Genomic DNA, 12,142 nt, shown 5'->3' on the forward strand with positions numbered 1-12,142 from the left:
AGTCCAGCATTTCTCATGATGTACTCTGCATATAAGTTAAATAAGCAGGGTGACAATATATACAGCCTTGACGTACTCCTTTCCAAATCTGGGACCAGTCTGTAGTTCCATGTCCAGTTCTAACTGTTGCTTCTTGACCTGCATACAGATTTCTCAGGAGACAGGTCAGGTGGTCTGGTATTCCCATCTCTTTCAGAATTTTCCACAGTTTGTTGTGATCCACATAGTCAAAGGCTTTGGCATGGTCAATAAAGCAGAAGTAGATGTTTTTCTGGAACTCTCTTGCTTTTTTGATGATCCAGCAGATGTTGGCAATTTGATCTCTGGTTCCTCAGACTTTTCTAAATCCAGCTTCAACATCTGGAAGTTCATGGTTCACGTACTGTTGAACCCTGGCTTGGAGAATTTTGAGCATTACTTTGCTAGCGTGTGAGATGAGTGCAATTGTGCAGTAGTTTAAACATTCTTTGGCATTGCTTTTCTTTGGGATTGGAATGAAAACTGACCTTTTCCAGTCCTGTGGCCACTGTTGAGTTTTTCAGATTTGCTGGCATATTGAGTGCAGCACTTTCACAGCATCATCTTTTATTATTTGAAATAGCTCAACTGGAATTCCATCATCTCCACTAGCTTTGTTCGTAGTGATGTTTCCTAAGGCCCACTTGACTTCACATTCCAGGATGTCTGGCTCTATGTGAGTGATCACACCATTGTGATTATCTGGGTCGAGAAGATCTTTTCTGTATAGTTCTTCTGTGTTTTCTTTCTTTCTTTCTTTTTTTTAAATATTTATTTATTTAGCTGTGCTGGGTCATAGTTGCAGCATGTGGAATCTAGTTCCCTAACCAGGGATCAAACCCCAGCCCCCTGCTTTGGGGGCACAGAGTCTTTGCCACTGGACCACCAGGGAAGTCCCTCTTCTGTGTATTCTTGCCACCTCTTCTTATTGTCCTCTGCTCCTGTTAGGTCCATATCATTTCTGTCCTTTATTGTGCCCATCTTTGCATGAAAAGTCCTCTGGTATGTCTAATTTTCTTAAAGAGATCTCTAGTCTTTCCCATTCTATTGTTTTCCTCTATTTCTTTGCATTGATCACTGAGGAAGGCTTTCTTATCTCTCTTTGCTGTTCTTTGGAACTCTGCATTCAAATGGGTTCATCTTTCCTTTTCTCCTTTGCCTTTCACTTCTCTTCTTTTCATAGCTATTTGTAAGGCCTCCTCAGACAACCATTTTGCCTCTTTGCATTTGTTTTTCTTGGGGATGGTCTTGATCTGCCTCCTATACAATGTCACGAATTTCTGTCCATAGTTCTTCAGGCACTCTGTCTATCAGATCTAATCCCTTGAATCTATTTCTCACTTCCACTGTATAATCATAAGGGATTTGATTTAGGTCATACCTGAATGGTCTAGTGGTTTTCCCAGTTTCTTCAATTTCAGCCTGAATTTGGCAATAAGGAGTTCATGATCTGAGCCACAGTCAGCTCCAGGTCTTGGTTTTGTTGACTGTATAGAGCTTCTCCATCTTTGGCTGCAAAGAATATAATCAATCTGATTTCGGTGTTGACCATATGGTGATGTCCATGTGTAGAGTGTTCTCTTGTGTTGTTGGAAGAGGGTGTTTGCTATGACCAGTGCATTCTCTTGGCAAAACTCTATTAGCCTTTGCGCTGCTTCATTCTGTACTCCAAGGCCAAATTTGCCCATTACTCCAGGTATTTCTTGACTTCTTACTTTTGCATTCCAGGCTCTATAATGAAAAGGACATCTTTTTTGGGTGTTAGTTCTAGAAGGTCTTGTAGGTCTTCATAGAACCGTTCAACTTAGCTTCTTCAGCATTACTAGTCAGGGCATAGACTTGGATTACTGTGATATTGAATGGTTTGCCTTGGAAACAAACAGAGATCATTCTGTCGTTTTTGAGATTGTATCCAAGTACTGCATTTCGGACTCTTTTGCTGACCATGATGGCTACTCCATTTTTTTCTAAGGGATTCTTGCCCACAGTAGTAGATATAATGGTCATTTGAGTTAAATCCACCCATTTCAGTCCATTTTAGTTCACTGATTCCTAAAATGTCGATGTTCACTCTTGTCATCCCGTTTGACCACTTCCAATTTGCCTTGATTCATGGACCTAACACTCCAGGTTCCTATGCAATATTGCTCTTTACAGCATCGGACTTTACTTCCATCACCAGTTGCATCCACAACTGGGGGTTGTTTTTGCCTGGGCTCCATCCCTTCATTCTTTCTGGAGTTATTTCTCCACTGATCTCTAGTAGCGTATTGGGCACCTACTGACCTGGGGAGTTCATCTTTCAGTGTCCTATCTTTTTGCCTTTTTATATTGTTCATGGGGTTCTCAAGGCCAGAATACTGAAGTGGTTTGCCATTCCCTTCTCCAGTGGACCACATTTTGTCAGAACTCCCCAACACGACCCGTCCATCTTGGGTGGCCCTATATGGCATGGCTGATAGTTTCACTGAGTTAAACAAGGCTGTGGTCCATTTGATCAGATTGGTTAATTGTCTGTGATTGTGGTTTTCAGTCTGTCTGCCCTCTGAAGGTGGAGAAGGCAATGGCACCCCACTCCAGTACTCTTGCCTGGAAAATCCCATGGACAGAGGAGCCTGGTAGGCTGCAGTCCATGGGGTCGCTAGGAGTCAGACACGACTGAGCGACTTCACTTTCACTTTTCACTTTCATGCACTGGAGAAGGAAATGGCAACCCACTCCAGTGTTCTTGCCTGGAGAATCCCAGGGACGGGGGAGCCTGGTGGGCTGCCTTTTATGGGGTCGCACAGAGTTGGACACGACTGAAGCGGTTTAGCAGCAGCAGCAGCAGCCCTCTGAAGGAGAAGGCTTATGGAAGCTTCCTGATGGGAGAGACTGACTGAAGGGGAAACTGGGTCTTGTTTTGATGGGCAGGGCCGTGCTCAGTAAATCTTTAATCCAATTTTCTGTTGAAGAGTGGGGCTGTGTTCCCTCCTTGTTATTTGACCTGAGGCCAAACTATGGTGGATGTAATGAAGATAATGGTGAAGATAATGGGGACCTCCTCCAAAAGGCCCCATGCACACACTGCTACACTCAGTACCCCTAACCCTGCAGCAGGCCACCACTGACCCACACCTCCACCGAGACTCCAGGACACTCATGAGCAAGTCTGGGTCAGTCTCTTGTGGGGTCATTGTTCCTTTCTCCTGGGTCCTGGTGTAGACAAGGTTCTGTTTGTGCCCTCCAAGAGTCTGTCCCCAGTCCTATGTAAGCTCTGGCGGCTCTATGGTGGGGTTGATGATGACCTCCTCCAAGAGGGTTTATGCCATACCCAGGTCTGCTGCACCCAGAGCCCCTGCCCCTTGTGGCAGGCCCCTGCTGACCCATACCTCCACAGGAGACACTCAAACACAGTACTGTCTCAGTCTCTGTGGGGTCTCTAGGTCCTGGTGCACACAAGGTTTGTTTGAGCCCTCTGAGCGTCTCTGGCGGATATGGGATTTGATTCTAAACTCGATTTTGCCACTCCTACCATCTTGCTGGGGTTTATCTTTTGCCCTTGGACATGGGGTATCTCCTCAAAGTTGCTCCAGGGCTGCAAAGTCACCGCTCCAGTGCCAAGCAGCCGCAGCTCATAGTGCATACTTTACATACCCCAAAGTCTGAAATAACCCAACTGTTATGGATTGAATGTTTGTGTTCCCCTTTCATATGCTGAAGCTCTAAAACTGGCATGGCTATGTTTGGAGATGGGACTTCTGAGGAAGTAATTAAGGTTAAATGAGGTTAGTACAAAGTGAAGTCGCTCAGTCGTGTCCGACTCTTTGCGACGCAGTGGGCTGTAGCCCACCAGGCTCCTTCGTCCATGGGATTCTCCAGGCAGGAATACTGGAGTGGGTTGCCATTTCCTTCTCCAGGGGATCTTCCCGACCCAGGGATTAAACCCAGGTCTCCCACATTGTGGGCAGACGCTTTAACCTCTGAGCCACCAAGGAAGCCCCAGGGAGGTCAATAGGGTGGGGCCCTAATCTGACAGGAGCAATGTCCTTGCAAGAGACACCACAGAGCTCATTCTGCCTCCTTCTCTCCCCTGAAGGTCTTTTACAGGAAAGACCACATGAAGACAACAAAAAGATTTAAGTCAATTTAAGATTTAAGTTCAACTTAACTTCTGATTTAAATTGGGTCCCAGAGGTAAAGACTCTTACCCAGTTGAAAGCATTCCTGAGGCTATGAGTCAGCTGTGACCATCCTGGAAGATCACCCAGCTATGGTAAATGCCAGTACCTTGCAGCCTCTGGAGAACCAAAAATGGCCGAGTGCTATTCTAATGTCTCCAGCTGCATCCAGAGTGGGAGGCCCAAGATTAAGGATTCTTCACAGAAGCAATAGGATTGAGAATATGGCTCACAGTTTCTACTTCAAGCTCTGACAGCGTGATCATTCACGTCTCCCCACACAATGACTTCATTTAAGAACAGGCCAAAAAACCACAGGAACTAGTACTGTGAATGTTAAGAAACAAAAATGAAATCTTAAGCTCCTACAAAGAAGAAAATCAGATGAACATCACCAATATAAGGCTATGGTGTTACATACAGGTGAGGGGCTATTAGTCACTTACTCTGCCTTTTCTAAGTAACTTTTCTGGGCTTTGTAACAGATGGTTGTTGTCGTTTAGTCTTTAAGTTGTGTTTGATGCTTTTGCTATCCCATGGATTATAGGCCACCAGGCTTCTCTGTCCATGGGATTTCCCAGGCAAGAACACTGGAGTGGGTTGCTATTTCTTTCTCTAGGGGATCTTCCTGACCCAGGGATCAAACCTGAGTCTCCTGCATTGCAGGTAGATTCTTTACCACTGAGCCACTGGGGAAGCCCACAACAGATGGTTCAGTTCAGTTCAGTTCAGTTCAGTCGCTCAATCGCGTTCGACTCTTCACAACCCCATGGACCACAGCACACCAGGCCTCCTTGTCCATCACCAACTCCCAGAGTCTACTCAAACTCATCTCCATTGAGTTGGTGATGCCATCCAACCATCTCATCCTCTGTTATCCCCTTCTCCTGCCTTCAATCTTTCCCAGCATCAGGGTCTTTTCAAATGAGTCAGCTCTTTGCATCAGGTGGCCAAAGTATTGGAGTTTCAGCTTCAACATCAGTCCTTCCAATGAACACCCACGACTGATCTCCTTTACAATGGACTGGTTGGATCTCCTTGCAGTCCAAGCGACTCTCAAGAGTCTTCTCCAACACCACAGTTCAAAAGCATCAATTCTTTGGTGCTCAGCCTTCTTTATAGTCCAACTCTCACATCTTTACATGACTACTGGAAAAACCATAGCCTTGACGAGACGGACTTTTGTTGGCAAAGTAATGTCTCTGCTTTTTAATATGCACTCTAGGTTGGTCATAACTTTCCTTCCAAGGAGTAAGCGTCTTTTAATTTTATGGCCATAGTCACCATTTGCAGTGATTTTGGAGCCCCCCAAAATAAAGTCAGCCACTGTTTTCACTGTTTCCCCATCTATTTGCCATGAAGTGATGGGACTGGATATCATGATCTTAGTTTTTTGACTGTTGAGCTTTAAGCCAACTTTTTCACTCTCTTCTTTCACTTTCATCAAGAGGCTCTTTAGTTCGTCTTCACTTTCTGCCATAAGGGTGGTATCATCTGCATATCTGACATTATTGATATTTCTCCTGGCAATCTTGATTCCAGCTTGTGCTTCCTCCAGCCCAGTGTTTCTCATGATATACTCTGCATATAAGTTACAGTGGAAGTGAGAAATAGATTTAAGGGACTAGATCTGATAGACAGAGTGCCTGATGAACAGATGGTTACCACAGTTTAAAATAAGATGTCATTTTGCTTGTCACCCACGAAAACACTTGGATGAAAGAAAACATAACGAGACAATTTCTATGAGAAAGGCGAGTTCATTCTTGCCCTGTGATTCTCTTTAACATCGCAGCCCTTCTGCAGCCACCATATACACCTAGGGCCATCGAATCACTTTCTCAGGGCATCACTGTGCTTTGCAAATGCTTCTGAGATTTCCTCCAAGGGGACTGTGAGGATTCGCTCCTGTTCTGCTCCGTTATGTTTCACCCATGCTCCAGACTTCCTCGTCCAGCTGGTACCCAACAGTGCACAGGGCTGTTAGGGGCACGGCGGGAGGTCCCTACGAGGAGTGAATCCCCTCCCTTGGATTTCATCCCACACTAACTCCCACATCTGCTTCTTTAGCTCAGACTGTTCCTGAACTCCAGACTCACATGTTCAACTGGATGCCAACTTTCCAAGTCTCAATAGGATTTGAGACTTTGCTTCTACATCACTGCCAACCCCTCTTCCAGGGGTCTGTGTCTCCACATGGCACCACCATCTACCCACCATCAAACAGGCTCATGCTTGACTCTTCTCCTTCTGCTATTGCCCCATCCAATCCATCAGTGAGACCTGTAGGACCTTCCTCAAAACAGATCCTGGTTCACATCTAGCTATTTCCTGCCACCTCCACTGCTACCCCCAAGGCTCTGGGCTATCTGCTGCTCTTCCTGCTCCATTTTCCTCTGCAGAGTCCACTCTCAAAAGAACAGCCAGGACATGTCAGTGTGAATACAAACATGTCACCACCCCTTCTTAAAGCCCTCCTTGGGCTGCACAACCTCCCTACAGTTAACCCTGAGGCTCAGGAGTGCTCCCTGGCCCCTGGCTGCCATTCTATCACCTTCCTTTCCAACCCTTCCAGCCTTCACCCCATCTGCTCCCATATTCTACCTTCCTTAATAAGCCAAGGCTTTGAGTGTGTCCCATGGCTCATTCCTCCTTGCCCTCAAGAACCCTGTCTTGGGCTCCCTCCCTTCACCTCGGAGTGCCTACCACATGGTCTTGTGCCATATTGATGGTCTGTCTTATCATCTTTCTTCCCCACTAGAACCTCATCTCCATGAGGGCAACAACTTCACCTGCGTGGTTCATAATGATGGGATTTCCAGGACCTGGATGGGGTGTCTGTGGGACTGCAATTCAGGCTTGCTGTGGATGCAGTTCTGGCAGCTGTCTTATCTCCTACATTAAGATGGAAGGAAGTGAGGCTCCAGCTGACCTGGCAGGGCTGGGCTGACTCATGAGGCCTTCAAAAACCTGCATATGTTAGAACTTCTCAGTCAGATTCACTCCAATCCCACCCTCCTCCCGTGGAGACAGACTCAATACCACAACTCAGAGGCGTCCCCACTTTTTCTGACGTCTAGACCTCAGCGTCCTGTGTGTGCAGTCACTGTGTGCAGTGACGCAGACGTGCCTCTGCCTTTGGACCCACATACTTCCTGAAGCATCATGCCATCTCATCCCATTCAGGGGCGTCTGAAAGGGGCAGGGGCGCCAGACGTTATTTTCCAAACTGAGAGACTCATGATCTCTGAGTCTTCATAACGGTGAACTCAGTAGGATAACCCGGTTGAGAGACGAATACTTTCTTGAATTCTCAGGCTAAATGAAGAACGTGAAGCATCTCCTTTTCTCTCTTAGGGGGTCAGTGGCTTTATGTCCTGAAGACCTGGCCCTCCTTTTGTCCCCTCCTATCATGGGGCTGGAGTGGGTCATGTCTTCCGGGGTTTTAAGGCCTGCAGAGAATGGCACTCCCTCTCCTGTGGGTTCTGTGGGAGGTGAAGCTTCGCCACTCGAAACAGAGGCTTCTCAAACAGGTAGGGCTGCCTGCGTGCCTTGCGGAGCTGGGGGGCCACTCTGGACGCCTGCCCTGTGCTGGGCTCGGAGGGAATGGAGCTGGAGTATGGGTCTGGATCACATGAGCCCCCAGGGAAGGAGAAGAGTCCCCCACCCTGAGGCCCTGAGACAGAGTTTATATTTCCTTCCAAACACAACTTGTATTATGTCTTGAACAAGCAGATTTTTTTCACTAAAATTTTTTTGAGATCTGTATTTCCATCTCCCATAAACCCAGTAAATAATACTGCTTATCAACGGTTGGTTCACAGTGATCTGAACACTAAATTACTGGACAAGGGAACTGACGCGCTACATTAGGCCCTGTCAGCAGCTTTCTCCCCACTGTTCCCCAGCGGAGCTCTGTCTGCCCCATGGAGAGCGACAGCAGGGCCTGAGGGACGAAGCCGAGGCTGCCTCCCAGCTCCCTGGCTCCTCACCCAGCTGAGGTGGGGGGCTGGGCGGGACTCCTGGGCCTCAGCCAGATTCCCACCAGGATCCAGGCACAGAAAAGGCCTGAAGGATGATCAGTCTACAGCTTAAAGAGAAGTACAGAGAAGCCGATGGATGGTAGGCAGGGGGCAGAGAGGAACGCACATTTGTTCTACCCTCCACTATTTTCCAGTCCTCATCTCCCTGTTCTCGGCAGAACCCTGATGTTCAGACTTTCCCTGCCCGGGATCGTGGTCCTGAAGGCTGGGGCACTGGCCAGCCTCCAAAGGCCTCCTTCAGCACTGATGGGGTGCTGTCCGCAGCCCCTGAAAATCAAAAGAGTGAGTCACAGAACACACATGTGCTTTGCTGGCTGCTTCTGTGACACCAACAAGGGTGTTGGTAGGTTGACACTGACAGATTAATGGGAGAACAAACAACTCCCCAAGAGCCATTTGAAGGAGCAGAGGCTCAAGGTTTTCACAGGCAGGAGACGCTGAAGAGAAAGGTGAAAGGAGGCATGCAAGCGCACCCAGGTCAGCGGAAAACCCAAAATGCAAAGCAAGCCAGCTGACTCGTCATCAGAGAGTGGACATTTGCAAAGAGTCAAGCAGTGCCCCTTTAAAAAATGCTGGTTTGGGAGGTAAAATGTAAGTAAAAATTAATATGTGATCCATGGGAAAAAAAATAACAGAAAAGACCTTCCAAAAGAGCAAAAGCTCTTGCTGAGCATGATAAGGCTGGAGGAGAAGGCTGGTATGGTGGACTCCATGCCCTTTACCAGGACTGGGGCTTTAAATGAGGCAGCAATTATCAGTGCTACTGACCATGCTCGAGGCTGAGCTTTGTCAAGAACTTGGCTACCATGGCCTTCAAGAGAAATTAGTTCATGAGTTTTTTTCCTTCGTAACTTATACCAATTTTCCCTTCCCTGTGACTAGTGAATATTAGGTTTAAACTATTGCATAGAGGCATCTTTGAAATAGCCAGCCTCTAGAGAGAGGGCTTCAGTATTAGTTGTTCAGTTATGTCTGACTCTTTGCGACCCCATGGACTAGCCTTACATAGACTGTAGCCTTCTAGGCTCCCCTGTCCATGGAATTCTCCAGGCAAGAATACTGGAGTGGGTTGCCATTTCCTCTTCCAGAGGACCTTCCCCACTCAGGGACTGAACTCAGGTCTCTGGCACTGTGGGCATATTCTTTACCATCTGAGCTACTGTGGCTAATCCAGAGAGAAGACCTGGAGGTAAGACAGAACCAGGAGTGGTGGCTGGTCTCTGAGCTGCTTTTGGCAGCTGTGCACAGTGGAGAAAACAGTCACAACATCAGATCCAACACAGTTATCGGGAATGTGGATCATGTTATTAAGCCAAATACCCCAAGGGTGAGGCTTCCAAGTCCTGGGCTGAGACCTGGCTGCCAGCCTGCCCAGCACAAGTAAGGCCCCACTCACCACCAGCCCGTCTTCATCTTTGGGGATTTAGTGGCCCTATGGAGGATGCACAGGGGCCTGAGAAGGGCACAGGATCCTCTACACGCATGTCTGAGAAGCCCCAAACATGTGACTATGCAAAGTCACTAGTGCAAATGATCATGAGTGAGACAGAGGCTGCCTGTCTCAGAAAGAACCAAGGTCTGTTTCAGAATTTGTTTGGAACTAGTTAGTTTTTTCTTAGAAACTCCAAAGAAGACAAGTTTGGTTTACTCCCTGAATCTTGTGCTCATCGGGATGTCAGAGAAACACTAAGGAGAGCAGGAAACCAAAGTCAGGCTGTATGCTTCCTTAACCTGGAGCTGGGGGTGCAGGTGTGGGTGGGGGAGGGCAGGAACAGTTCCACCGGGCACCGTGCTGTCTAATGCTCAACCTCACCAGGCCGGCATCCATCCTTTTCAGGTCTTTGCAAAGGGGAAAACTGAGGCTGAGAGAGGTCATGAACTTGCCTGTGTCCACAGGAAGTGCCAGGGTCTCCTATTTCTCTCCAAGTGTAGGGTCTTTCGTTCAGGACCCAGTTGGGCCATCGCGGTTGGATGGGAAAGGAGAGAAGTTAGGGCAAAACAGCTTGGAGTTCTCTTTGGGGGGACCTGACCTGGCCAGGCTGGATTAGGAACAAAGAGAACTCTCAGGAGATCTGAGCACCACGTGCTCCTCAACCCACACCACTGGCGCCAGGCGAGAGCTGGGCAGGGCCTGCAGGCGCCCAAGTCGACAGAGCGTGGAGCTAGACCGCATATCCCTCTTGCCCCTGCCCCCTCCTCCCGGCCAGTGGGGCCTGAACTGGGGGGGAACTCACCCGCCTGCTCCAAGGCCACCATGGTCGCCTGTTCGATCAAGTCTCGTTCCACGAAGCTCCGGAAGTCCTCGCTGTACACACTCAGGTCCGGAAGCTGGAATGTGTAGATGGGCATCTCCAGCGGGAACTGCTCGCTGCTGCACTCACTCGCCACGTGAGACCGCGCCAAGGACACGATGGCTGAGCTGGCGTGGGAGATCCCCCGCGAGAGCCGCTTCTCTGCGTGGGGGAAAGTGAGGGGGGCTGAGTGAGGGGGGGCTCTATGGGCGTGCACACTAGCCCACATGACACATCCCACATGTGTGCACACGAGCACACAGGATGCATATGCACATGTAAACATACATGGCACACTCATGCAGCCACACATGGACACATACACACAGGTACACACTCGCCACACACGCAGAGGCACACCCATGGACACCTGCACACCCATTACCTCTCCCTCCCCAGCCTTGCCGGCCTCCCAGTGTTCTCAGCAGGCCTCCTTCATGCTGGGTTAACATCACCATCACCTGGCACACGGCACTTGGTCAGGAAACCACTTAGAAGGAGGCAAAGGGCAAGTCCACCACACAAATGTTCCTCAGCATCCGTAAAGATCGGCAGCCTTGCTTCCTGGGTCTTAAGTTACATGGAACTCAGTTTAGCAGAGCTCTCGAGGCATGAAATTCTACACAGGGGACTTCCTTTGCTTTTATGCTTTTGCATTTTTAAAGTGAGAAGCAATCCATTGGGCTTCCTCCACAGTGGCTTGGATTTTAAGATAGGTCACTTCTACTACAGTTACTCTTATAAACACACCCTGCAGGAAGATTCCCAGGACACAAATATTAAGCCACTGCATGCCTCTATTCTGTCTGGATTTTCTGTTGTCATGGCAATCTTAAAAATTTTTATTTTGCCTAGGCTTTCCAGCAAGGGATGAGAAATGCACTGTAGAATTTCTCTAAAATACAACTGTTACTTTATTAGGAAGTCAATCATCTGATTTAAATGCCACCATCAAGAAGTAATATTTTTAAAAACATACTTATTTTTTAAAGCTCTGTGCTTAATAGCTAAAGAATTCTTAAATGTGTGATATTAGGAATAAGTTTTCAGTTTTACAATCAATATTTGTAACGATGAAGAGTTCTTTTAACAAGGGACTGCTGCTGCTGCTAAGTCGCTTCAGTCGTGTCCGACTCTGTGCGACCCCATAGATGGCAGCCCACCAGGCTCCCCCGTCCCTGGGATTCTCCAGGCAAGAACACTGGAGTGGGTTGCCATTTCCTTCTCCAATGCATGAAAGTGAAAAGTGAACGTGAAGTCTCTGAGTCGTGTCCGACTCTTCGCGAGCCCATGGACTGCAGCCTACCAGGGTCCTCCACACATGGGATTTTCCAGGCAAGAGTACTGGAGTGGGGTGCCACTGCCTTCTCTGTTAACAAGGGACTAGTCCTCTTTTAATTTTACTCAGAAAACAAAATCAGACTGGCATTTCAATGAATATTTTCTAATCTTTTCTACCCGTGGTAGACTCATTAGTTCATGTGGCCACTTAAGTTGAATGGATTCCCACTCACATTAGCCTGCTCATGGGTCAGCTTCGGTGCTCTGCTGATGCCTCTCTGAGCCATGCTTCTGCCCCCGCCGTGCTGGCAGGAAGCCCACGCCCACGCCTTCATCAAGAAGGGAAGCT

The 12,142-nt window shown here is 48.0% G+C and overlaps 1 protein-coding gene across 7 annotated transcripts in view; it reads right to left on the reverse strand.

The window, feature by feature from the left end:
* OTUD7A (OTU deubiquitinase 7A) overlaps positions 1–12,142 on the reverse strand; it is a 388,360-nt gene that overhangs the window by 56,567 nt on the left and 319,651 nt on the right. For all 7 annotated transcript variants that reach the window (XM_045163703.1, XM_045163707.1, XM_045163704.1 and 4 more), the window contains one exon: positions 10,456–10,674. In XM_045163703.1, the coding sequence (XP_045019638.1) occupies positions 10,456–10,674 (219 nt within the window). The remainder of the gene's footprint in view (positions 1–10,455; positions 10,675–12,142) is intronic.

Source organism: Bubalus bubalis, chromosome 20 (genome assembly GCF_019923935.1).
Source record: "Bubalus bubalis isolate 160015118507 breed Murrah chromosome 20, NDDB_SH_1, whole genome shotgun sequence".
Taxonomy (NCBI): domain Eukaryota; kingdom Metazoa; phylum Chordata; class Mammalia; order Artiodactyla; family Bovidae; genus Bubalus; species Bubalus bubalis.